Genomic DNA, 27,976 nt, shown 5'->3' with positions numbered 1-27,976 from the left:
CCCAGAGCCCTGAGTGCCACCTCCAGCCCTTGCTGGGACACCTGCAGGGCTGGGCACTGCAAAGCTCCCTGGGCAGCCCCTGCCAAGGCCTGAGCACCCTTTGCATGCAGAAATTGCTGCTGCTGTCCACCCTACCAAAGCATGATACTCTTACAATTTTCTTTGATCATTCCATGGATTTCCACCCAGTAAACCATTGCTGTATCCCCTCCTGGGACTGTCAGCTTCCAAGGAACCTTGCTAAATCCAGGGGATTTTTCCACTGATTCAGATGTACCCTCAGCTGGCCACTGCTGAGACATTCTCTGCCACTGCCAAGTGTGGATGAGCTGCAAAGCACCCACATTTATGTTGTTGGCTGCATTTTCTGCTACTGGGTGTTACCATCTCTCCAAAGGAGGAAATTAGCTGAAATAACCAATTGTAACCCCTTACACTTTATTCAGCTTAACAGAGGAGTCTATCCAGGCATGGCAAATCCAGAGAGAGCTTCTCCCTCAGACCAGTTTTAAGTCAGTACTTAATTTATTCCTGAATTTTTCTCACAGATCGAGCTGAGTACAAACAATGCAGAAAGACTTGGCAGAAAAACTCTTCTTTGAGTGTCCTTTCTCTTTGACTACCCAGTGTTTATTTGGTGCTGGTTGTACCAAACAGCTCCTACCCCTCCTGGTATTTGGTCAAAGATCTTGGAGGTGTTTTCCAGCCTCAGTAATTCCATATGAAGTGACAAAGTGTCAAAGACACACGGTGGGTTGGGAAGCTGCTGGCTCTGAATGCTAATGGTGCCTTCACCATAATTAGAGCAAGGGGATCCAGAGCTGCAGCTGTGCTGCTAAGTAGTGTCAGTAGAATTTTGGAAGTCCTAATCCCTCATCTGCCATGGATAATTGTAATGTCTGCATTTTAATCCCAGGATTGTGTTTGGCCATGTGAAGGATGTTACAGCCGGATTTAATTAAGGAGTAGGATAAATCCCAACTAAAAGAGTCAGGGGAAACAGGCACCCATCTTATCAGTTCCCTTGGCCTCTGTGGCAACAGCTTATTATAATTGAAAGTAAAGAGAGCTTTAGGAGAAAGAGGGAGCTCTGCCCCAGATACTTCATTTAGGCAGTGATTATTTTATAGGGTGGCTTTAGAGATCTCTTTATTGAGATAACGGGTCTGACCTACACGGACTTATCTGCAACCTAAGACATATTGACATTCATCCACCAAATTACAGGCTGGTGATAATTCCTCCTGTGGCACCAGCAGCTGCTGGACTCAGAGCCCTGGCTGGCAGCAGCAAGAGAAGCAGGAGTTGGATGGGGTTTAGGAACCCTTTCCAGAGTTGGATCTATTGTATTTGCAGGGACTGCCCTGGTGAAGGCAGGAATGATGCATTTGATTTTATGTTTTTAGAAGGTTAACTTATTACTTTATTATACTATATTATATTAAAGAATATTATATTATACCATACTAAAGAATACAGAAATTTACTGAATGTTAAAAAGATAATAATGAAAACTTGTGACTCTTTTTAGAGTCCCAACACATCTTGGCTAATGAGTTAAAAGAACTCACACTAGAATTTAATTCGGTGATTACTTTTGGGTAAACAAATTTTAAATACATTCTACATGAGCACAACACAGGAGAAGCAAATGAGATAAGAATTGTTTTCCTTTTCTTTGAGGCTTCTCAGCTTCCCAGGAGAAAAATCCTGGGCAAAGGGATTTTTTCAGAGAATGTGAATGCCACATGGATCCAACTTTTCTCCCCCACTCCCACCCACAGCTCTCGTGAGCACCAGCAGCTCTCAGCAGGTAAGGCAGAAGAAAAGTCAGATGTCACAACCAGGGAACCTTAGCAGTGACATCTGTTTTTCAAAAAAAACCCCCCCTGAACTGATAAAGAGGAACTTAGAGAACACACCACGATTTTGGTAGGTTTTATATAAGTATTAATAGCCGTGCTGAGGTTGCTTTTGCAATCCACCAATACTTTACTTGCAGAAAAATAAACTTTGTGCTAACCAGACCAGGTTCCCAAACTGGATGCAGATCAAGGGGTATGTATGAGCAGACTCCACAACAGCCATCCACAGCAACTTCAAAAAAGGAAAAATTTTTAGGGGACCACTTTAAAAGTAAATATTTTGTATTAACCTCCACGTTAAAGTTCACCAATGTAAATTAACTTGAGAGGCTTTGGGTAAACATGGAGATACACTCCAATACTTTAGGAAATCGCCAACAATTTCCTTGGATTTTTAAAAGAAGCCTGCAAAATATGCACATTTTGCTATTATTACCCTTAGGTAGTTTACTTTAAAATCCTTTTCACATAACATTCTGTTAAATTGAGCTGGGCCAAATCAAATAATAACAATTAGTACGTCTATACTTCTGCTCTTCTGTGGCAGGGTGGGAATTTTGCTAATAATACCACGTACTTTTGGATGCACACAGATGTATTGAGTCAGGATTTTTAAATAGCAGTGAAAATCCCACCGAATTACGTGGGATTTACTTCCTTCCTGTACACTGCTCCTGCCCCTGCTTACCAGGAGAGCTGCACAACTCACTGCTGAGCCAGGCCAAGGATGTTAGAAAATGGCTAAAAATGACCTGGCTGTGCTGGCCAGCCCTGGATGCTGCTCATGGCTGCCTGGAGGAATTTGTTATGGATACTGAGCAACCATCCCCTCTCCTCTTGCTCCCTGAGGATGGAAAATGCAGCCCCAGCAGGTCCTCCCAGCTGAGTACCTGGGAGTATCTCCATCTCTGGCACTTGATGCTGCTTGGTTTAGGCAGGGAGGGCACAATCCTCTGCAGGTGGCTGAGAATGATCTGCTGCACCTCCTCAGGGTCTGAGCCCAGGTGCTCGCTGCCAAAGGCCACAGTGGTGTGCACCACGACTGAGGGCCCAATTTCAGGAGACTCTGGAAGAAAGAAAGGAAGAGGAGAGGTGCTTTTGAAGCATTGCTCATTCATATCTGCCTTCCACACATGCTGACAATTGTGCCTCTGGCCTGGGAGTCAGTAAGAACAAAGATGTCTGTGGTACCACTCTGTTCTTCCAGATGGGAAAAAAGCACATGGAATAACACACAAGTCAAGGAGGACAATCTCTGCAACAGCCTGGCCTTGGACACTGCCAGGGATCCAGGGGCAGCCACAGCTTCTCTGGGCAACCTGTGCCAGGGCCTCACTGTAAAAAAATTGGGTTTTTTATCTCATCTAAATCGACCCTCCCTCAGTTTAAAGCCATCACCCTTTGTCCTATCACAAAAATTTGTTCTCATCTATGAAATCATAGCTCAAGTGCTGATGTTGATCCCAGCGGACTTGGAAAGGGCCAGGCTTTGTTACATTTGGGGCTGGCTGCAGGTTCTCTGCAGCAGGTGACTCCTGTCCCCTTGGCATGTTGGCTTGTCAGCTTGTCACCTTACAGATGTGGCCTAACAACCAGGAGCCAGGCAATTTGCCTGGATGAGGGGATTTTTGGGTGCCCCAATGAGCCTGAGGATGGAGCAGGGACACCCCATGGGGTTATGCTGCATTTCAGCTGAGCTGGCTGTTCAGTCAAGTGATTCCCTCTCACTCCCTTACCCAGCAACTCCCTCCTTGGGAAGCCTCTCCTGGTTAGACCTTTGTTTGGACTAGCACATTCCTAGAAGAAGATTTTCTTTTCAGCAAACCAGTGTATTCTGACCCAGGAATCCACAAGGAAAGAGGTGCTTGAACACTTGCTGACCATTCTGGCTGTTAGGCACCAAGCTTGATAAACTCCTTATCTCTGCTCTGCCACTGAAGCTCCCCTCTGGGAAGATGACACATTCCAGCTTTCCAAAATGATTGTTAGAGTGCTCAGGGGTCATCCAAGGGCCACACCCTGGTCTCCAGCAGAAACTGTCCATGGATGTGATAGGCACACATCTCCCACAGGAGTGTTCTCCTCATTTTAGGGGAACTGAGCATTGAGTGTTTTTCTCACATTGCTGCCCAAAACCTGGAGCTGTAACGGGTCCCAATAAAACCGCGATGCATTTGTTTCCTGACCCTCAGGGATTTGTAAGCTTCCTGGGGAGATGTGTTTTTCCATCTGAACCCCATTCTGGTCCTGGGTAGCAGGAGGGGAAGGGTTTTTGCCATACCAAACAAACCCTGGAAGAAGAGAATGCTGCTGGGGCAGCATGGAGGGCAGCAGAGAAGCTGGACACCTCCAGATAGGCTGGAACTGCATCTCTGCTCCCTGGGAGGCTTCACACCCTGCCAAAAGAGAAATCAATGTGCAGGCCTCATAAACCCTACCCAAAAGTTCAAAAAGAGCAGTGATCAACTTTACTACACCTAGAGAGCAAGAGAGGTGGAGGGTCACTTTCAAAATGCCATGCTGCTGTTTGGGAGGAGGGCCAGTGAGCTTCCCCGTTATCCTCAAAAATTCCCGTGGTTCCTAAGGTCCCATGTTCTCCCTGGAATAAAATCTACTCCCTGAGAAGGCACATTTGGGAGGAGTCATGGAAAGAATGGCACTAACTTTTTCATATTCAGAAACCCAGCATTTCATTAGCCTTACCAACAGTTTCTGATTATTTTTCTAAGAGGCAGGCAGGGCTGGCAGAGGATTACAACACAACTGGCTGTGTAACAAAGGCAAAAACTTAAACAGTTCTTTAACTCCTTCATCTTCCTGAAAATTCTTATTTCAGGAAGGAATGGAACCTCCATTTCAAAATTGAAGAGGCTACTCAGGAATTATACAATGCCAAAAAACCTGCAAGGCAGATCTTCCCTTTGAATTACATAACCCCACAATCCTGGAGCAAAAGAAAGGAACCACTTCCCCTTTGATGTGTCATCTATCTTTAGTCCTCCTGGAATGCAGAGAGATGCAAAGACTGCAGTATTCCAGAAATAATTGATGCTGGAGAATTCCCAGTGTCCCCCCCGACCTGGTATAAATATGGATGGGGTGTTTGAGGCAGCCAATCCCACAAAGTGTTTAATATTCATGCACGCCACACGGGGAATTCAGCACACGCTTCTGGTGGGCTCTCCCTTACGTAACATCACCTCTGCAGCAGGCATGGGATTCTGCCCACAGCAGCTGGGATCCTCAGCTGCTGGGAAAAGCCTTCCCTCCTGGAGGCTCCTGGTTACACCAGGAATTGGTGGCACCAGGGAAATTGCTTTATCAAACCCACCCTGCTGTGTGATTACAACAACGAGGCCAGGTTTGGGTTTCACTGGTGCAACGCCCACGAGTTGGATGGCTCTGCTTTACTGAGTCGAGGCAGGGACTGCCACATCTCAGACAAGTGACAAGGACAGTCTGGGCTTCCAACAGCCTTTGCTGCTGGCCTTGGAGGGCTGGACTAGCTGCTTCAGGGAGATGTTCTCTGAGTCCCTCAGCAGAAAGCTCACGGGATCATAGAATCATAAAACGGATTGGGGATCATCCAGCTCCAAACCTTCTGCAGGGCACAACTACCAGCTAGTTATTTTCTCTGGATCTCTACTGTTCAAGGCTGTTTATGAAAAAGCTATTATTTGAGGTGCCAGTGAGGGTGAGATAAGCCTCCATTTATTGTGGGTACATCAGGTGAAGAAACAACTGGAGAAAGTGACGGCTTTTAGGGAATGATGGCTGCCCTGGAAGATCTCAGCTGCCTCACCCAGCAATTCTGCTTTCTCTGAATGTTTACTTTTTGGTTGTCACTATCCTCTTCTTCAGATGAGTCCAAATAATCAAGGTTGAAGAACAAAAAAGTGGGAAAATGATGAGTGGAGTGGAGTTAAAAGGGACAGCGAGGTGCTCCTGTGCCTCCCACTGAAATCTTCTGCAGGGCAGAGGAAGCACAGGAAGAAAAACGCAGATGCAAAATACTTGCATATGTGCTAAAACAAGCATAAAGGAACTTTTTATTCATGTGTTTTGGTTGCAGGACTTCACATGTAAATAAATTTCACACTCAACCTCCCTTGCCTGTGCTGTCTAAAGCCTGTCTCCTAGGAAGAGACACACACACACAATTTGTTCTTCTTGGAAAAATTTGCTCATATAAACAGAACTCTCCCACAATTCAAAGGAAATTTTCAGTGAGAAAGGTATGTGTCAACACTGATGTTCTGGTACTTTCTACATATTTGTTAACAATATGCCCCAAATAATGTGCTTTGTTCTTGGTTTAATTGCATCTGGAGACAGCAAAGCTGTTTGATAATTCCATCACAGTTCCATATTTGCTGTTCTTGGTGCTGGGGCTTTGAGATCACATGTGCAGAGAGGTGGGGAAAGTATGGGTGAATTCCTCCTTGACACTGGGAAGGACAATATCAGAAGGTCCTATTAATTATCAGGTATTTTTCGTTGAACACAACAATGGCAACAGAATCTCAGATGCAAGAAAATCTCCAGCTGAACGCTGTCAGGAACAAGGAGACAATGCCAGAGGAAAAAATATCACTCTGTATTTGGCTTTCCTTAGGCTCTTTTTTCACATATTCACCTAAGTCTCTGCTGGAGAAAGCACATCAGGGTGGCTGCATCCTTATTTTGGCCAGTCCAGCCATTCTTCTGTTTTGTTTTCACTCTTTTCAGATCAACAGGCTAAATTCTTAGGGCAAACAACAAATGTGTGCTTGCACAGAGGGATGGAGAATCTCTCTTATAAGAAGGAGGCTGAGTGAGCTGGGAGTGTTCTGCCTGGAGAAGGGAAAGCTCTGGAGAGTTCCAGAGCCCCTGCCAGGGCCTAAAAGGGGCTTCAGGAGAGCTGGGGAGGGACTTGGGACAGGGAATGGAGGGACAGGACACAGGGAATGGCTTCCCAGTGCCAGAGGGCAGGGCTGGATGGGACATTGGGAATGAGGAATTGTTCCCTGGCAGGGTGGGCAGGCCCTGGCACAGGGTGCCCAGAGCAGCTGGGGCTGCCCCTGCATCCCTGGCAGTGCCCAAGGCCAGGCTGGATGGTGGAAGGTGTCCCTGCCCATGGCAGGGGGTGGAACTTTGTGTCTTTGAGGTCCCTCACAAGCCAAACCATGCTGGATTCTGTGACTCTGACTGGTCTGCAGGTGTTTTTTCTTGAGCTATTCTATGCCAGCCCCACTCCTGGTAGGTGAATCACATTTAATAAATAAAACACACACGTCCTCAGCTGCCATCCTCCAGAAAGACAGGAGAAGGGTCTGTCTTGGGGAAATATTCTCCAAGCCCTACCAAGCACATGCAGCCATTTCAGGGACTCTCCCAGGTCACAGAAGCAGCCTGGCTGACTGAACTGGGCTGAGCAGCTCCAATTACCCAAGTCATTCTTGCTTCCAAAGCCTTGAGGAGAGAGCAGGAGCTGCAGAGTAATGGGTGACAGGAGACAAAGCGGCGAGTGCACGGATCACTGTTCAAACAAAGGAACCCCAGCTCTTTCTTGGAATAGCAACATTTTGATGTCTCCAATCCCCTGCCACTGGTCTCATAAAGGCAGTAACATAAACCATGTGCTGGGGGCTGATTTTCTGAGGGCCAGCCCGCTCTCATTGTGTGCTTCATTACAGGCCAAAGGCGACATGAAACGCCATCCGCCGCGGCCGGGAGTTAAACACTGGAGTTAAACACTCCCTCTGTTCAGAACAGCAACACTCAATTAAACAGCATTTCTCATGCTCTGCACCCTCCATTGTGGCTGTGTTTAAGGGGAATAATGGGAGCACTGACCTATATTGCGCTTCTTGTTATCGATGGAGATGAAGCGCACGCAGGGATTATCGGCGACGTAGCGAGCAGCCCAGGGGACACCAATCCCTGTGCCAGCCTCATAGAACAGTCCCAGGGCATAACGGGATGAGTAGCTCACAGATTCCAGTTGCTGCTTTTGACTTTCATTAATTACTGTGAAAAGAGAGAAAAAAAAAAAAATAAAAAAAGGGGAAAAGGAAATCAGACAATCCCTCTCCGCTCAGAACATTAAATATGGGAATGCTGCAGTTAAGCTGATTATTCCTTCCTGAAAATGACCAGACTGCTAAAACTAAGAATTTAGTATTAAGCCCTGTGCTTTGTAGTATTTTTTTTTTCTGGGACACCTCTTCATGAAGTTTTAATGGTGCATTTTGTGGAGTGTGTCCTTCACACACGACCCTCCCCCAGCTGCTGGGGGTTCATCACCCAGCTCTCCCTTCTAACTTGAAATTTCCATGATTTTGGTGACTTTTTGTTTCAAATCTTCTCTCAAAGGGTGAATAAATAGCAATAAAATGCTTGGGTTCCCTCAAGGACATCAAGTAAATGGTCCTATGGCTCGACAAGCACCAAAATGATTTCACATATCAACAAAATGAACTCAGAGCCTCTTGAACCTCTGGGGAGAAGAGCCCTGTGACTTCTGTGCTGCAATTCAAATGAATGAAGAAAACCACACTTCAGCCTGCAAAAGCATCAGAGTGAAGTTCAGCTCCTTCAGCTGAAGGAATTTTAAAGCAGTTTGGAAAATTTCAGAGCAAGCATGAATCCTAATTCCTCCCCATGATTAACTCTTCTATCTTCTAATTACAGCAAGATCTGCTTTTTGCTGCAATTTTGTAATCTTCATAAAAAGCTGCACAAAGTAGCATTAGCCCCACGGTGAGCATTCAAATACTATTTAATTTCATGCCACAGGGAAATCCACCAGCTTGGCTAATTGTGGAGCTCAGTCCCATGTCTCTCTCCTCCTGTGACTGGATGGATGTCCAAGGCTTCTGTGAGATGGAGCAGCACACAGCAGAGACAACAGCTCTGCTGATGTTGATGAAGAAAGGAACAGCTCACCCCACAATGGGGCAGGCTGACCAAACTCATGGCACAGCACTGTGTCCTGCCAGCTCTCCCAGCTGAGGGGCTCCTGGTGGGTCTCCCCCATCAGCCTGACCTAATGCCCAGCATATCAGAGGATCACAAGTCAGATTCCACCTCAAATCCCACCAGAAACCCATCCTGAAATGTCCCCAAGGGGAAAAAAAAAACCTGAAAAAACTTGGGGAGTTTTTTTCACATCTTCCCCATGAATATGCTGGGGAACAGAGAAATGGGGAGAGTAGAAAGAAACACTGACCAAGGCACAAAACCTGGGGAGGGGAAAGGAGGAGAAACAGGCTGAGGACAGGCTGCAGTGCCCAGCGCCTGCAGGTGTTTGGGGACAGTGACAGGCTGCTCACCTGGTGACATGTGAACCCCAGAGGAGCTCACACTGGGTCCCTGAGGCTGGAAAATCCCTGCCAGCTCATGGAGTGCCAGCTGTGCCCAGTGCCCACCTTGTGCCCCAGCCCAGAGCCCTGAGTGCCACCTCCAGCCCTTGCTGGGACACCTGCAGGGCTGGGCACTGCAAAGCTCCCTGGGCAGCCCCTGCCAAGGCCTGAGCACCCCTTTCTGAGAAAAAAGGTTCCTCCAGACCCCCAGGCTAAGCCAGAGCTGGGAGGGAACCTGCAGGCTGGAAGCAGGAGGGCCCTGGAGCCCTGGCCAGGCTCAGGGCAGCTGTCCCAGGTCACTGGGGCCACATCAGGGCATCCCTCAGCATGGGGATCCCCCAGCACCCCATCCCAGGGCTGCTCCCCTGGGGCTGCCTGGGGTTTTCTGTGCCCCAGCTGTGCCTCTGGTCTCTTTCTGACCACACCATAAACCAGAACTGACTAAAACCCATCATCCCCAACAGTCAGCTTCATACCCCAAAATTTGAAAATTTGAAAGTGCATTAATTCAATTACCAACATGTGTTTGCCAACTAATTTCCTTCACTACTGCTTAGGTTCTTCAAAAAAAAAAAAAAAAAAAGTCTGTGGTTCACTGGGTTCTGAGCAGCTGCATACTTACCAAATGGAGGAAGTTTCTATAGCTTGAGAAGGCAGGCAAGAAAGTGACGTCAAATTTGAAATCCAGCAACAAAAAAAGCTGAGCTATGTGCAAAAACAAAGCTAAGAGCTGTAGGATTGAGGTTTTTCCCCTGCTCCATCCATTATGCATTTCAGCAAGGCCAACAAGTTGATCTAAGGACATGGAGAGAACCTTCATTTTGAATTTCCATACTTTGATTGGTTTAAATGAAAACCAGACTGTTGTTTTAACGCTGGGTATGAAACCACAAAATAACTATTAACTTTTCCCCTTCCAACAAAAACAGTTACGATGATTTTAATAACATTTTGGGGAAAAAAAAAATAAAAAACCAAAATAACAAAACAACCCAAGCTTTTAGAACACAGAATTGCCCAGCATAGAGCCATAGTGATATTTTTAAAGCAATGCATGAAGACATGAAAATCTTGTATTTTCCACTGCAAGACTCAGCTCCAGCTGCACTGTGAGCACCACTGAAGTGAGTGTCCTCTGGAGATTTCATCACATCAAAGCAAGGGCCATGTATACTTTATTTGCTGTTTCTGCAGACACTGACAGCAGAGTGGATTACTTATCTGTAACACTCAATAAATACAGCCAGGGCCTTTTATCTGCTGTTCCAGGGCTTTAATGTCACCTCGCTGCCTCACTGGTGCTGTGGGAAGGAGAGGACCCAGAGATGCCATCAGGGCCAAGGCTGGAGCTGGCAGGCTGGGAGCACGGGCACCATGCCATGAAGGAGGGAGCCCAGCCTCCCACACAGAGCCAGGGAGGCAAAAATAAACCCAGCTGCTCCAACAGCCTGGAACTGACTGGGGTGATCAAGGTTTCACCCTGGGCTTTTTGCTCTTTCTGCCAGAAAGTGCAGGAGGAGGTTGCAACATCACGGAATCACAGACTGGTTTGGGTTGGAAGGGACCTTAAAAATCATCTCTGCCATGGGCAGGGACACCTTCCACTGGGCTAGGATGCTCCAAGCTCCATCCAGCCTGGCCTTGGGCACTGCCAGGGATCCAGGGGCAGCCCCAGCTGTGCCAGGGCCTGCCCAGCCTGCCAGGAACAATTCCTAATTCCCAATATCCCATCCAGCCCTGCCCTCTGGCAGTGGGAAGACACCCTGCTTTGCAGAGAGGCACTGCAGGAGGGCACAGCTGCATCCCTCACCAGCAGCTCCTGGCCATTGTCAGAGAATCCAGCAAGGGCTGGGCTCCCTGCTGCACCTTTGGGCAAGCAGAGATGGGCAAGAGCCACCACGGCTCAGTGCAGGACTCAGGGAGCTGAAACCATGTCAGGACTGCAGGGAACACCAGATGCTGCCATGTGAGATGTATTTAAAACAAGACTTGTTTTGGAAAGTTTCACTATTGCTAATTCAGCACTGCTAAAAGCTTCTGGGGACTCATGTCCCCATGAAGTCCCCACATGACATCAGAGCTCAGCTGGGACGCCTGGAGCCAGATCTTGCATGACCCCAAGGGTGTCGGGGCAAACTTGGGCAAAGAAACCAAGATCCTGCTTTAAAGGCTTCCAGGGATGAGAGGGAAAACCCTCACTTTGTTTCACCAGCCAGCCTTGCTGAGTGGCAGGGGGGATTTTGCATCCTGACAATCAGCAGCTCCAAGAAAGGGTAACAAACAGCCAGAACTATCTTCTGCTTTAGTGCACAGCAGCCACTGTCTAGAATGCTCAAAATCCCTTATTAAGGTATTGCCAAGGTGACTAAATCTAGAGCTAATAGACATGACCAGCCACCAAAGCAGTAAGGAAAAAAAAACCCTTTGGCAGTACTCTGAAGGAATGAAAGTGCTATAAAAACTGCAAAATATGAGGATGCTGGACTTTGTACTTCAGGAGAAGATGGCTCTTTTTCACCTTAACTTCTTTCACTCTAAATTTCTTATTCTAATAATTCCATTTTGATGGGAATAGCATTAGAGCCTGGCTTGAACTTTGTGACTTTGTCACTGCCCAGCCACCCTGCAGCTTCCTCCACCTTCTTCATTTTTCCTCCCACTTGATTTCAGTGACCACCTGCCTCTCTCACAGCTATGCCCTCAATAACCCCACCACTGACCCTATGCCCCAAGAGGTTTTGTGGCTTCCTTAGCCTGCTTTGCTTAAGATTCCACTTGCAGCAAATCCCCACACATGACCCAGACTCTGCTGGTGGCAGGGCATCTGTGAGTGCCCAGTGACCACCACTGCTCTGAAAGCTGAAAAGGAAACTGTGGTTAAACGGCTACAAAGCTATTTTCAGCTCAGGTATCAGGCTGAGGGATCTCCAGAGATTCACCCAGCAGAATGGGCAGCTCAGATGATATCTGCAGGGACAGTTCATTGTCACAGCTCTGCTCAGGAGGTGGCTTGGGCTGGCGCGTTATCACAGCATTCATTCACACACCACAGCCTGCTTGGATGGGCACCTCTGCTTGCCCAGCAGGGACCTCTCCCACTGCTCTCCAGAGGCAGGAGCTGCTGCCCTGAGCTCTCCAGCTGCGTGGGGACAAAGGACAGGCCCTGCAGGCCAGGCTCTCAGCAGTGGCCATGCCACTGGCCCTGTGCCACCGCGCTGGCCGCAGCCCGTTCCCGCTGCTGCTCTGCGTGGGAGGGAGCAGAGGTTATGAGAAAGGCTCCACTTTTAATCCAGCTTCCTTATCAAACAGCTCAGAAGTTTGTTGGGTTGGTTTTGTTTTTTTTTTTTATTTTTAAAAAGGCAGAGTAACAGTTAAAACCAGCCATGGCTGTGTCTGCACTGAAATGGTCACTAAATGCAGTTATTGCTGTGATATTCTTCTCACTGCTGGAATAACCCTGCTCACCTCTATGTGTGTATTTGCAAGAACAAGGACCTAAATAATTACTTCAAACCACAGCAGCCCTGGCTCACTTGGCACAAAGCTTTGTTATCTCAAGTCTGTGGCACATGAAGGAAAGGCACATGTAGAAATGTAGATGATGAAGAAGAGATGCTGGGGGAGAAAAAGGCAGCACAACTGAGTTTTTTTAATGAAGTTTCTGATTTTGAGAACTAAGCTTGGATAACTGTCCATCAGCTGCTCTTGATGAGATGATTAGGAATTCACAGAATCACAGGAGAGTTGGGGCTGAAGGGACCTCTGGAGATGATCCAGTCCAACCCCCAGCCAAGACAGGAGCAGCACCTCCAGGTGGGCTTGGGATGAATCCAGAGAGGGAGACTCCACAGCCTTCCCAGGCAGCTCTGCCACCCTCATGGAAACAAATTCTGCCTCCTGTTGAGGTGGAACACCCTGTGTTTAAGTTTATGGCCATTGCTCCTTGTCCTCAGTATCTCACTCAGTATTAAACTAAAACCTTGCATTTTCACTAGAAACATTTCCATTCATCTGCACAACCACACGAGTTCAAGTTCTGAACCAGCAGGGGAATGGAATTGCACCTTTCCTAGAACAGGGGGCAAAGCTGGCACAGGGGCTGAGAGCCACCCACTCCTGTCTCCTGAAGGGCAAAAAAATTTTAAAAAATTAAAAAGAAAAGAGGAGGGATGAGGAACCAGGGGAGAAGCTCTGTGGCATCTTTGCCAAACACTTCAATGCTCAACTCATACTTTTTTCCAAAAAAACCCAAAAACCAGCTCTGTTCTCCAAAGCAATAATAATTTTTGTTACTTTTAACAGACAACTAAATTTTTAAATTTGGCAAACCACTATCCTCCATCCCCAATTCCGTATTTTTACCCTGCATTACACACAGCTCCACACTGCTCTCTCCAGCCAGCATGCTCACTCTCAGGTGGGTTTAATGCAAATGCTGTCATCATATTCACATTTCCTCATGTTTGTATTCATAAAGAAAACAGTTTTTCAATTTTCCAATAACTGGTTATTTGGAGGGATGAGCAGCTAGGGCAGAGGCTGACTCTCAACCCAAAATCTGGTCGTGCAATGCCCACACACCACAGCATGGAAATGCAGCTCCCTGTGGGTTATTGCATCCATGGTTTTGATCCAAAATTAATGACACTTCAAAATGTGAACCTCTGCTAAGCTTCCACCCCGGGAAGAACAGGATATGACATTTATAAGCAAGTAGAACTAAAGGAGAAGACAATAAATGAGTGTTTCTCAGCACCCAAACCCTTCCTGTGGTTACAGCACAACCTGCCTGGGGAAAGGAAGCCAGTCCTGTCATGGTTCAAAATACCCACATTTCAGCTGGGAAATTTCTTCCAGTTTGGTTTGGCTGTGCAGCCTCCAGTAGAGAGTAACTCCTTCCAGCAAGGAATTAAGGAGCCCAGAATTTTCCAGGAGATTTTGGGCATGCCTGGAAATTTAGATTCACTTAGAAAGAACCCTGAGAAATTAGTCAAAAAAGCTCAAATAAAAAATAAAATGCACGTGTACACTCCAGTTCCTGCTTTGTAAGCATTCAGAGGGAGATGCAGATGATACACATGGCAGATTAGCAGGACTGCAAATCCAGTTTCCATACAAAACCACATTTTTACTGTGTTATTCTCACAGAGCCCAACTAGTTCCTGTGGCTGGCACTGATGTTGACAGAAACCAAAGACATCTTTAAGAAAATCTGATTTATTCGGGGATCTCTACATAGATGTAAGATCTTACCTCTGAGGTAAGAGACTCGGAAAAGCCTGGCTATAAAAAATAAAGCTCATTGTCACATTTCCCCCAGATTAATCTGCAAATTAATTTGCAGAAGTTACTCTGTAACTTGATGTAGGAAGGAAGCTCCTCTAAGTCCTCTGTAATGACAGGGCACAGCAGGAAGATGAAACTGGATTAATTTGCAAATTAAGCTTCCTTCCTACATCAAGTTCCAAAGTACTCCACACAGTTCTGGTACTCTCTGGTGCCAAAACGTACAAAGCTCATTACTTACATAATCACCATCATAAAACATTTAGCAAATAACTTCTTCACCTACTGTACACACAGCATTGAGCTGAATGATAAAGCCAGGAGGATTTCTTTTCCTTAAATATTCCACCAGTTGCTGAAATAGCATGAAAAGCTTTTCAAGGCAACGAAGCAAGAGGTTGGATTATTGCTCCGTGCTGTGACTCGGGCAGAAGAAACACATAAATAAATTGAATTAGATCTGCCTGATGATTGTGGTTTCTGGGCTGCAGCAAGACCCTAATGGCCTGTAGGGCTGGGACACAGCAATTGGGATTCTCCCACAAGGTGCCAGTAAAGGCAGACTCCTGGAAACCCTTCCCTGTTGCCCAGCTCACATCAAGCCCTGTAAAAAGCAATACCAGGCAGTGCAGTGCAGCTCTACAATATCAGACACCAAAGCTATTTCCATTTAAATAAGAACTGGAGGAAAATGCTTTCAGGCATTAATTATTGAGGAAGGATTCAGCTGGCCTCTGGAAATTTCCACTTAAGAGGAGATATTAACATATTTTCTTCTCTTTTTAAAGTGCATCTGGTTCATTACCAGGAGGATGCAGAAGGAAGGAGTACAGGGTGGAGCTGTGCACATAAAAAGTCAAAGAAATTGCATTCAACTTTGAAAAGAACCCCCTTGGGGTGACTTGTAGGGGATTTTTCCCCCCCATTCAGGCTGGACTAGTAAGTTTCAGTATTGCCTCTACTTGGACCTCTGCTTTTGGGAATGTTCTGAGTCACTCCAAGCAGCCTTCCTGGGCTTTCCAGTGCTGGGGAGAGCTCCACACTCCTGACACAGAGCTGTCTCCTCCAGGCTGAGGAGCCACAGGCCTCTGAGCCACCCCATCACCTCTGGAGCCTCTGGAATGCAGAGCTGCAGGCACTCCAGGGGATGCACAAAGAGCAGGAACCTGCACAGGAGCCACCTCCTTCCCTCCCATGGTCACCTCCCCAAGGCACAGCTTTCCTCCTGTTAAATCTGAATTATGATGCTCTTCCTCCTGATGCTGTGGGAATTAGCAATCCCCCTCCTCCCAAAAAGGCAGAGCTGAAGTGGAAGGCACAGCCAAGAAGGGTTTTGCTGCCATCCCCTCCTCCCTGGCAGTCCAGCTGTGCTTCCCATGTGGCTTTTACTGCTAAGGAAAGACTCTGTTAAATACTGAAGGGCCTGTCTGCTGCCTTACTTAGTTAAGAAAAATGCTTGCTGGGGAGCTAAATGACCTTGCACATCTGTAGGGAATTTCTGGATGTCTATCCTACTGCTCATTCTCAGCATTAAGCTTTGTTTTCTCAATTCATCATAAACAGCCTCCCTTTTTTGATATTATTAATGACTGTGAGTTTCTATCTGTCACACAATTTAGCTTAAATGCTTCCAGGCTGCTTCTCCTCCTTCCAGGGGTTTGGCCTGGAGTTGCCTCTGTATTTTACCATCCTCAGATGGGTCCTCCACCAGCTCTGCTCATTTCCACCCCCTCCTGAGCAGAACCTCAGTGCATGCTGATGGGGATTTTGCAAAACCTTGAAGTACTGGAGCAAATCTCAGACCATCCTCTTCCTGTTCAGATTCCTATTATTTATATATTTATATATAAATATATAAATATTATTTATTCCTATATTTATACATTCCCCAGATCCTCCCTTTGGATCTGGTTTAGACAAAAAAAATAACAAATTAGGAGTAAGACAAGTCTTGAATGTTTTTTTTTTGTTATGACAGAGAACAGTGAGACATTTATTGTCTCTTCAGATAGATGCATCAGAAAAGTGTTTGATGGTTTATAATATGCTGTGCTTGAATAAAAACCTGATTAGTAAATTTGTAATACCTTGAAATAAGTTGGACACCTGACTTCTCCAAGAGATGCAAGCCACGATGGTACAAACAAAACCAGAATTTACTATGGTTTTCTTTTATTAAATCTGCAAAGAATGATCCCCTTATGGAGGTGATTCCTGACAGGAAATACCTTATCAGCTGCCCAATCTATCCTGCTTCCACCACAGGAAAGCACAGAGCAGTATGAAAGCAAAGAAGGAAAAAAAAAACAAAACTGCAGCAGAGAACAAATCCCAAAGAGAAAAGGGGTCTGAAGGCAGTCTTAGTGTGAAAGGCTGAGAGCTGGGATTCTTCAGCCTGGAGAGGAGAAGCTTTGGGGTGACCAAATTTTGACCTTTCAGTGCTTGGAGCAGCCAACAAAAAAAGATGGAGACTCATTACAAGGGCCTGGCCAAGGGGGAATGGCTTCAAACTGGAAGAAAGTAGGATTAGGTGGGATATTAGGGTGGGCAGGCCCTGGCACAGGGTGCCCAGAGCAGCTGGGGCTGCCCCTGCATCCCTGGCAGTGCCCAAGGCCAGGCTGGAGCAGCCTGGGACAGGGGAAGGTGTCCCTGCCATGGCAAGGCTGGGATGGGATGAGTTTTAAGGTCTCTTCCAACTTATGATTCTATTCCTGAAGCCCCCCAGGAGAGCAGAGCTGCAGCAAAAAGATGTTTTTTCCCATCTGATAAAGCTCTGTGCTCTCCCTTGGATGGGTGAGCTGAAAACTCACAAAATATCAAATCCCACTGCTCATTCCACCTGCTGTGGAATGTGTAAAAAGATCAGGATGACAAAGTCACCAGTGAGAAAGGAGGAAAGGCACTGGCACAGGGACATGCCAGTGGTGCTAGGAAATTAATGACAAATCACACACAAATATTTGCAATATAAAAAAAACCCTAAATTATATTTGGAGGAAGTCTGTGATTTTCTGCTGTTGGGAGAAATCTCATCACGAGCTGAAACACTGAATCCATTTAAATGTAATTTAAACTCCCAATGAGGCTTTCAAGCTTCTAAAGGCATACAAATTATTTCAGAGGGTAAATTCTCATCCTGCTAAGACACAGCCAAGAGAACTGAGCTTGGTTTGTCAACACCTGGAAGACAAGCAGGAGGGAGGTGCAGTAGGTTTAAAGGGAAGAAAGCAGGGGATAAGGCAGAGAGGTGACACAAGGCAAAGACACTCATTTCCCTCCTCATCACCAGAGAAAACAAATATTTGCTCCATACAATCCACCACAATTCTGCCTGTGCAAACACAGAACTCCACTACCCGGCACTAGAAGCTTTTGTGATTATCTTTATATATATTTTATATAAATACATATATTTATCTATATTATATATATACAAAACCAGAACATTTATATATATATACATATATACACACATATATATATATATATATATATATATATATATATACAAACACAGAACTCCACTATCCACTACCTGGCACTAGAAGCTTTTTGTGATTATCTTTATATATAATCATATATATATCTATATATATATCTATATATATATATATATATAGATATAGATATAGATATAGATATAATTATATATCAAGATACACGTATAATATTTATATATATTTTATATTAAAATATATATTTTATATAAAAATATATATTTTTAAATATATAATATATAATCTTTATATATATTTTATATAAATCTATATATTTATATATATAAATATATATGTTTTTATATATATAATATATATACAAACACAGAACTCCAGTACCCGGCACTAGAAGCTTTTTGTGATTATCTTCATATATATAATCATATATATATATATAATATATATATATGATTATATATAAAGGTATATATATAATCTTTATATCTATATAGATATATATACACATATATAATCTTTATATATAATCATATCCAAAAGCTCCCTGTCTCAGCCTTTTATTCACTCCAAACACTTTTTTTTTTTTTTGTGCCTATCTGCCTTACCAGTACTTCAGGGGGTTATGGGGAAGGAAATAAAGCCATAAAGTTTATTCTTCCAAGAGGAAAATACAACTTTTTTGAAGAGAAAAGTTGTTATAAAACCTAGTAGCTAATGAGAAAGTTTATTTTTAGGAGGTTTCTGCACTGTAATAATTAGTCCAGGAGAATCTGGGACACACAATCTCAGGAATCCTCATCCTGAGATAAAGCTACATAACACTGGAGCACCACAGGGCTGGGGATCTTTATAATCACCTCACAAACATCTACAGATCCAAATTTGGATGGAATTTAAAGTTTAACATTCATAATATTGTGTACAGGATGATAATAAAAAAAAATCAAATCCATTTACTTTCATCTGAGAATTCTTTAAGCATCTTACAAAGCAAATCCTCTTGCTGGGGAAGAAGAAGCTTTTGGACAATGGAAAATGCCAGGGCTCCACAAGTGCCAGCCTGGACAGACATTTCCTGCAGGAAGGAATTCTCATCCATCAGATCTTTCACCCTCTACATGACTCTCATCTCCTCTAAAAATGGCCCTGACAAACCTCTCCTTTTTTAAACCCACACCAAGCTCTGCTGGGTTTCATCTGAGCTACCAGAACTGTGAAAAACACAACAAACCTCCTCACAGAAATCAAGAGACAGAAATCAAGGATATAAAATGCCACTTGGGATTACACATGCCACACTGACACTGTCCATAGACAGAGCACACATGAAATTTGGGGCTTTTGTTTTATTCTGGGTGGTTTTAAATCGAATAAGTTGTGGCCATATTTCTTTCTAGGTTTTATTTGGCTGCTTTTTTTTTTTGCCTTTTTTTTTTTTGTTCCCTGCAGCTGAATTAGTTCTAGACTTTCTGAGCCTTTCCTGCCAGAAGTTCTAATAAAGCAAAGACTGAAAAGCTGAAACAAACAGTTTTATCCTTTTGCTATTTTTAGAAGCCCATTTGAATTCTTATGTGCATATTTCAGCAACTAAAAGGGCAAGGGAGAGGGGAAAAACATAATTTCTGCTGTGTTCCAGCAGAAGAAGAATCTGAAGTGGATACAAAGGGATAGGCAGAAGGGAAAAGGGGAAAAAACTGGGACTGGATAAAGGAGCAGGGAAAGAAGCAAAAGGGCAGATGAGAAAAGCAAGGCAGTTTGTACAGAGGAAAAATAACATTAAATGCAAGGCAACAGGACAGGAGGAAAAGACAACAGAAAATACAGTAGAGGTAACAGATTTACAAACAAAAAAAGTTGAGGGAAAAGTGTCAAAGTTTTAGGGAACAGTACTTAAAAAGCAAGTGAAGGATGAATCAAGGGAAACCCAAAGTAAAGGAGGAAAACACAGAACGGAGGTTTCCAGAGAGGGGCAGGCCAGAAGGAAGGCTCACATAAAAACTGAGATTAACAGACACTTCTGCCAGATGTTCTGTCTCCCTGAACTCAGAGGGAACAATGGGATGGCTCCTTTTACTGAACTGGCAGGGAGTTTTATTTTGGGTTACACACTTTCAGAATTCCAGTTGCCTTGGCCGGTGCGGAACGTCTGAAAGTCTCTTTAAAGATTTCCACTGCCACTGCTGAAGAGAAGCATCCAGAGAGCTGCTGTTCTCCTCCCAAATATGCTCTGTGGGTTTTATTTACTCTTCTGAACAGCAGAACCATAGCAGATCTCTCCATCAAAAGCAGAATAGCTGAAAGTCCCTATAATGACTTAAAAAATTCCTGTATTCTGTAACTGAATGCTCAGCACCACCACCAGCCCCGAGCAAGCTCAGAGCTCATTCCACCTTTTCAGAAAAGGCTGAGACAACACACAACCCAACTGAAAAATTATTCAGGCCCACCAGGAGCTGAGACATGCTAAAATAGACTAAAAATACAATAAATCCAGAAATTTTCAAGGCCAGCTTGAACAGAGCAATCAGGTCTGGTGGAAAGTGTCCCTGCCCTGTGGCAGGGGGTTGGAGTGCGATGATTTTTAAGGTCCCTTCCAACCCAACCATCCTGTGATTCCTTGATCCTGTGAAATGGGTGAGGAGCTGCCAGTGGGTGTTTTTAGTGGGTTCCTGCAGAGATGGGTAAGAAGTTTTAAAAAGTGCACAAACAATTAAGCAAATGGCAATGGAAAGTTGCTAATGGCCCAAAGTCTGCCTGAGTGGGCAGCCCTGCAGGATCTGTACCTTCCATGCAGGAAGCTGGAGTAGCAAGGAGGAGCAGAGCTTAAATTTCATCCTGAAATGACAAATTCTGACCTTAAAAAGGAGCTGGGGGAAAAAAGATGTCTGGGAGATGGGGTCAGTAAGGAGGCTCGGCACTTCTCTATAGACAGAGAATTCCCACCTCTAAGAGGATCAGCCAGCCCCAGAAAAACACTTCAAGAGGCAACAACTGCAAAGGAAAGTCCTCAGAAGCAGGTGGTTCACTACTTGGTGTTCCATCTTTGAGGGTTTCTGCAAACCCTGAATGAATTTCTCTGCTGAAGTGTCAGAGGGGAACCCAAATGTGATTTATTGTCATCTGAGAGACCAGGCTCCACTCAGAATGGGAAGGAAGGGATGGCCTGTGGAGGGCAGGGAAAAGGCACTGACTGAACAATTTCCAAACTTTAAACAATTTGTGAGACCCCTGCCAAGTCTCTCCTGTCATATCAGCAGCCCAGAGGGGCTCCAAGAGAGCTGGGAAAGCACTTTCCCCATGGCAATGGAGGGACAGGACAAGGGGGAATGGCCTCAAGTGAAGAAGGCAAGGTTAAAAGTAGATATTAGGTTTAGATTAGATATTAGGAAGTAGTTCTTTACCCTGCAGGCTTGGGAGGAGCACCCTCTCTCCTTCCCCAGCCTGGATGTGAGCCAAGACCCAAACACAATTTCCCCAGTCTAAGGTAGCCCAGTGACTCCCCCACCCCTGCCAGCAATTCTGGTTTTCCTGCAGCACAGCCTGGAGCAGGAAACACAGAGATCCATCCCTGATGTATATATACAATATTTAATGATGTATATATATGATATATATAATATATATAATATAACACAGACACATCACAGCCCTGATGGGCTGGGCAGGGGCTGAGCCAAGCACAGAGAGCTGCAGGCAGGACAGCCTGGACAGGAGGCACTGGGAGCACTGGGAGCACTGGGAACATTGGGAGCAAAGAGAGCACTGGGGGCACTGGGAACACTGGGAGCACTGGGAGCATTGGCAGCACTGGGGCACTGGGGGCACTGGGAGCACTGGGGGCACTGGGGGCACTGGGGGCACTGGGGGCACTGGGAGCACTGGGGGCACTGGGGGCACTGGGAGCACTGGGAGCACTGGGAGCAACGAGAGCACTGGGAACATTGGGAACACTGGGAGCAAAGAGAGCACTGGGAGCACTGGGAGCAATGAGAGCACTGGGAACACTGGGAGCACTGGGAACACTGGGAGCAAAGAGAGCACTGGGAGCACTGGGAGGAAACAGAGCACTGGGAGCACTGGGAGCAACGAGAACACTGGGAGCAACGAGAGCACTGGGAGCACTGGGAGCACTGGGAACACTGGGAGCACTGGGAGCAATGAGAGAGAGCACTGGGAGCACTGAGAGCACTGGGAGCACTGGGAACACTGGGAGCATTGGGAACACTGGGAGCAAAGAGAGCACTGGGAGCAAAGAGAGCACTGGGAACACTGGGAACATTGGGAACACTGGGAGCACTGGGAGCAATGAGAGAGAGCACTGGGAGCACTGGGAATACTGGGAGCACTGAGCATCTTTGCCTTCTGACTTCTTCATTCCCTTCAACTTCTCTCACTAGCACAGAAAATATTTAATTTAATATTCCAGACATGGTCAAAGCAGCTCAGTATTTCAGGTGACTCTTCAACTCTGGATTAAAGAAACCCCAACAAAAATCAAACCAAAACCAAATCCCCCAGATGCTGCAGAATAAAACTGATACCACTGTAACCACATGAAAAATACTATCATGATAGCTGTAAAAACAGCATTTCTAGTTTTGAATAGCTGCATGATACAATCAAAGCTCTCTGACAAAAACTGCCAGAAAAAAAAAAAACAACTCTTGCAGCCCCAGTCTCAATCACTAGGATTGGAAACTACTTATTTTTGACAAATCCCTTCATTCTGTGGAACTCAGGATTGTCACAAAGGCAACAGAAACCCATTAAGTGAGTGGTCCAGGCTTCCAGGGAATTAGGTCTCTTCCCTGGATCAAGTTGTGTATGCCTCAATATAATCCAGAATAAGCAGCTAAATGTTATCACATTCATAGTAAGTAACAGCAGAGCTTTTCAACCTAAACAGCCAACCCAAAAGAGGAAACTTCTTCTGGAGGAATGAAAACACCAGGAAAACCTTGTTGGGTCTCAGAGCATTCTGGTGAAATCCTACTGGCACTGGGTTCTGGTCCTACAGAAACCTCTGAAGAACCAGTGCAGAAGGGAAAACCAATTACAGCTCAGTCCCTTCTGCAGGACACTTTCTGGTTAGTCAGGTGAGAAAATCTGCAGGCATTTTCTCACCTGACTAACCAGAAAAAAAAACAGGCCCCAAAAAAAAAAACCCCACAAAAAAAACCAACAAAAAACTCCAACAAAACCAAAACAACCAACCAACCAAAAAAAACCCAAAAAAACCAAAAAAAAACCAAAAAAACCAAACAAACCGAAAAAAAAACCAAAAAAACCCCCACCCACATAACACAACTAAGAAATCCTGTCCACTTATCTGGAAAAAAAATTTCTTTCCAAAAATCATGTCCTGGTCTGCTCTGTCAGTTCATCCATAATGCACTTCCCTCATTAAAAGATGTTATTCTGACTCTGGCCTTTGGCTGAAAACAGAGCACAGCGGGACAAGTGCATCCTAAACATGTGGAGAAGTTGCAGTTTTGCTTGGCATTAACACACTGTCCCTTCCTCCACTTGTTGGGATCTACAGGAAGGTTATGAACAGGCAGCAATTCTCTCCTCTGCTGTTTGAAATCCATCAAGCACTAAAGCCCCAGCCCTAAGTGGGGCTTTTTACTTTTCATCACACACACACAATAAGATACATCAGTATTCAAATTGCAGAATGACCATAATGGAAATTTCATGGTTAAAAATACCCCAAGCAATGCAGTCAACATCAGCCACTTCAATTGTTTATAGGACTGCAAACTCTTCTTTTTATAAATAAAGATTTCATCTATATGATCAAAGAAAGATTTCTTTGCAGCCACACTTCTTTAAAAAAAATAGCTTTTCAAGTTCAGCAAACACTTAAAGAATGAAGCTTTCCTAGTCCAAGTCCCAGCCTGCAGCAGATTTTACAGTTGAGTAATAAACCCTTTTAAAATATGGTTTATTATGGAAATACTGTCAGAGCCTTAATGAAAGCAGGCGCCACAACAGCAGAGCTGCTTCCACAACAAATGAGCTCTGCAGAGAACACCAGGCACCCACTGGCCTGCCCATGGGGGGCTTCCCTGCCATCCCACCCTTCCTTTTTCCTGGGATGGCATCCCTGGAACAGCAGCTCCAAGGTGCACACACCTCCTGCTATGCCATGGAATCACTGCTGGCTGCAAAGTTAAAAAGGGATTTTAAACCAGACTTCAAGGTCTGAGGTTTAATTCAGCTTTGGCTCAAAGAGATCATGAAGAATTAAGATCCCGTGTCAGGAATATTTTATGATTTTCATTAAAATATCCTGGCCTCACCCAAGGCAGTTTTGCCCACAGCTTCAGAGCCTGTGTTTTGCTCAAAGTAAATCAGAGAATCACCTGCTCATCAGGAAAAAAATATTCTAACAAAAGGGGAAAAATTATGGATTATGACAAGAATTTGTTATATGCTGACAAAATGGGTCAAGACTGAGAGAGTCTGATAAATATAAAAAGCACCTCAGTACCCCAGAAATTCAGAATCTGTGTGTAAAACACACTGAGGGCACCTATTCCAAGCAGGAATGTTCCCAGAGCACAGAGCCTCCCCTCTTTCTGCAGCCTTCCCTCCAGTTTTGCCCACAGCTTCAGAGCCCAAGTTTTGCCCAAAGTAAATCAGAGAATTACCTGCTCATCAGGGAAAAAAAAAGGAGGCTTTTAGAAAATGATGCTTTATTACAAGAATTTGTTATATGCTGGTAAAATGGGTCAAGATTGAGAGAGTCTGATAAATATAAAAAGCTCTCAGTACCCTTCTATCAGAGAAATGCAGAATGTGTGTGTAAAGCACACTGAGCATTGGGATATAAATACAAACACGTATTTATTCACACTGAGGGCACCTATCCCAAGCAGGAATGTTCCCAGAGCACAGAGCCTCCCCTGCATGTGTCTAGGTTTAATCCCACAGTTCCTTACCCCGAGGCAAGCAGGATTCTTGCTTTCCCACTCAATTATGTTAATTGCAGAAGAACTTGCCTGTCCCTGGGGAAACTGTGGGAAGATCCTGCAGGGCCAGCCAGGGATCCTGGCCACATCCTCAGTGTCACTGAGCATGTTTGCCCCCTGATTTCTCCCATCTCTTCCAACTCCTCTCACCAGCATAGAAAATATTTAATTTTTAATAAATTTTTAAAAAAATATTTCATTTTCCAGATATGGTGAAAGCAGCTCAGAATTTAAGGTGACTTTTTAACTCTGGATTAAAAAAAAAAAACCCAAACAAAACAAACCAAAGTGCAGGGGAGGAGGAGGAAAGGGGGCTTCTGCCCTGGCTGTGCCAGGAGCCTGCTGGGAGGAAGAGGATGAAGGTTCTTCACATAAATTGCATTTTCTTTGTGGTTTTATTTCCAGGATACAGCACAAGGCACAGTGTCCCCTTAATTTCCTCAAATGACCACATTACCAATTTCTTTTTGTAAGAATAAGACCAACTTCTTGGTTTCCCCCCAAAAAACCATCAGGACAGCAGGGATATACCACAGGAAAAGCAGACCTAGAAATACGCCTTATATTATTTAAATCCAGGTTTCTCCAGTAAATAAATCTTTAAATCCAGTGAGAGGAAGGCAGTGCAAGGAGCCCTGGTGGAGACACAGGAGGAGTTTTGGAAAGCAGCGCTGCAGATGAAAAGCTCATGGGCTGAGCTCTGTCCAGCCCACGCAGAGGAGGCCAAGGAACAACTGAATCCCAGAGGGATTGCAGAAATCTGGGAAGCAAACACTCACTGGAGCACTTTTCACTGCAAGCCCAGCAAGGCCAGCTAAATCCAGGCTTCTCTCAAGGCAGGATTTAAAGGGAGAGAGAAATCTATCAAAGGCAAGGCATGGAAGAGACCCCTTGCCCTTCCCAAAAAGCTGAAAAATCACAAAGCAGAGCGATCCCCACTCAAATGTACCAAGCATCCTTTGGCTCATCCATCACTGGAAGTGTTTATGCCAAGATTGGATGTTTCTTTCTAGATTGGCCCCAATTAAAACAGTCCTGTGGCCTCCAGGGCACTGTTTTATCTGGTCAGAGTGGTCCCTCTGGGCTTTCTAATCTGTAATCTAATTTCCAATCATGGAACAGCACTGCTGTGTGCTCTCCTTGGTTCCATCCTTGGAAGTGTCATGCGGTGCAGGATGTGGTAAATAAAAGCGCATAGCACTTATTTTTAAAGCTGGCTGGGCTGAGATAGGGAGGAAGGACTATTTGTGGGTGGTTTAAATGAATGTACTATATTTAATTCATGGCATTCATCAGATGACACAGCAAGAGGCACAGAACAAGGATCAAACAATTAAGATTTACTGAGAAAATGCAGTAATTCTACTAGTTTGGAATGGCTAAGGAGGGCCAGCTCTTCAGCCAGCCACGAGATTTTCCTTTTCCATTCATCAGTTTTCCCCCAAAGTCTGGCAGTGAAATACATATTTATTCCCATTAGGTTTGGTGACATCATATATTTAAGAACACACCAGATCTCCCCACCCCACTGATGAATTCTGTTGTGTAAAATGGGAACAGAACTGAAAAAATAACCTTGCCATGGGCTCTCAGCACTGAACTGCTCCCAGCTTGCTTCCCATCACTTTGAAATTTTGTGGATTTGCCAGAGTGGAGGTGGCCAAGTGGCTCTTCCTATAATATTTTTTATATATATATATATAATATATAAATAAATAAATAAATAACAAATAATAAATAAATAAATAATTATATATATAATTTTATATATATATAATATATAGATAATATTTTATATAATATATATTATATTATATAAATATATATATATATAGATATTATATATATAAATATTATATATATATAAAATATATATATAAATATCAGGACACTCAAAAGGTTTGGTTAGATTTTTATGATAAATACAAATAATAAACCTACCTGGCCCAAGAATGCCTTTTTGCCTTTTATTTTTTTCCCCTGAGTGCCCTATTCTCTCTCCAATTTTCCACACAATCAACAGACAAAAGAAGGTCTCGTGTGTTTCCTTGAGAAGAATTCTGTAATTAGAAAGAAATTTGACTGATACAAAGTTAGCTCAGTGGAAAACTGCAGGAATGGTGAAATGATCAAAGTCACTTGAAAAAACAGACAAAACTAAACATTTGCTCGTGTTTATCCAATGAGGCTCCAGAAAAGAAACATTAATGAACATTTTAATAGGACTTTTCACAGCCTAGATAAAAACTGTATTGAAAGAAATAACAATTCCAAATCTCAGGCAACTTAGGAGTATAAATGAAAACAATGAGCACTCTCCTACTTTTTATATGATAAGCAAATCCCTGTTTATTAAATATCAAGAGGCCAATTTTCATTCCACAGGAGCTGCATGTCTAATTCCTCCCAGCTTTTCTGGAAGACAGCCCTGCAGAGACAGACAGCCATTCTTTCAAAGCCCTGATGTCTGTGCTCCTGAGTGGGAGCTCCTCTAAAAGGAACATGAAAGAACTAAACACACATAAAGAGCAAAACTCACAGCCAGACAAACAATAACTAGCACAAAACAATAAACAGCACAAGGAGGCCAGGCTGTGATAGCACAGCAAAGCCTCGCCTGGCGTGCGCGTGCGCGTTCCTCCAAAGTTCAGAGAGTCACATCCATCTTTAATAAAGCAAAACCACGCATGATGGGCTCATTACTGCTGAGCCTTCAGAGCTTGGTGCACTGGAATAATAATCCCAAGCTGCAGTTTAGGAGGTTCCAGGTCTTTTTCTGCACGACAGATCCCAGCCTCACGCAGTAACCAAACAGTTCCCAGCCTCTGCTCGCTCAGCCTGGGGTTCCCAGGGACTGCAAACTTCCCCCAACACAACCAACAGAAACTAAAACACCACGAATTTATGCAAATCACCCCCAAAACACACAGGGTTTTTAAATCTGGGGTTATCCAGTGAGAGAAAGGCAGTGCATGGAGCACCTCAGAAAAAGAAAATGAAAATAAAAGCCCTACTGCTGCTCAAGTTCTGCATATTTATTTTTTCTCATT

The 27,976-nt window shown here is 44.5% G+C and overlaps 1 protein-coding gene across 6 annotated transcripts in view; it reads right to left on the bottom strand.

Annotated features, from left to right (window-relative positions):
• RNLS (renalase, FAD dependent amine oxidase) overlaps window positions 1–27,976 on the bottom strand; it is a 69,369-nt gene that overhangs the window by 17,901 nt on the left and 23,492 nt on the right. For 4 of the 6 annotated variants that reach the window (XM_036385991.1, XM_036385990.2, XM_036385989.2 and 1 more), the window contains exons 5-6: window positions 7,701–7,874; window positions 2,756–2,931 (exon numbers count right to left, since the gene is read on the bottom strand). In XM_036385991.1, the coding sequence (XP_036241884.1) occupies window positions 2,756–2,931; window positions 7,701–7,874 (350 nt within the window). The remainder of the gene's footprint in view (window positions 1–2,755; window positions 2,932–7,700; window positions 7,875–27,976) is intronic. The other 2 variants (XM_054515637.1, XM_054515636.1) reach the window with 1 other exon arrangement.

Source organism: Molothrus ater, chromosome 8 (genome assembly GCF_012460135.2).
Source record: "Molothrus ater isolate BHLD 08-10-18 breed brown headed cowbird chromosome 8, BPBGC_Mater_1.1, whole genome shotgun sequence".
Lineage (NCBI taxonomy): Eukaryota > Metazoa > Chordata > Aves > Passeriformes > Icteridae > Molothrus > Molothrus ater.
Note: the sequence above shows the minus strand (reverse complement) of the source record. Positions and strands in the feature narration are given on the sequence as shown.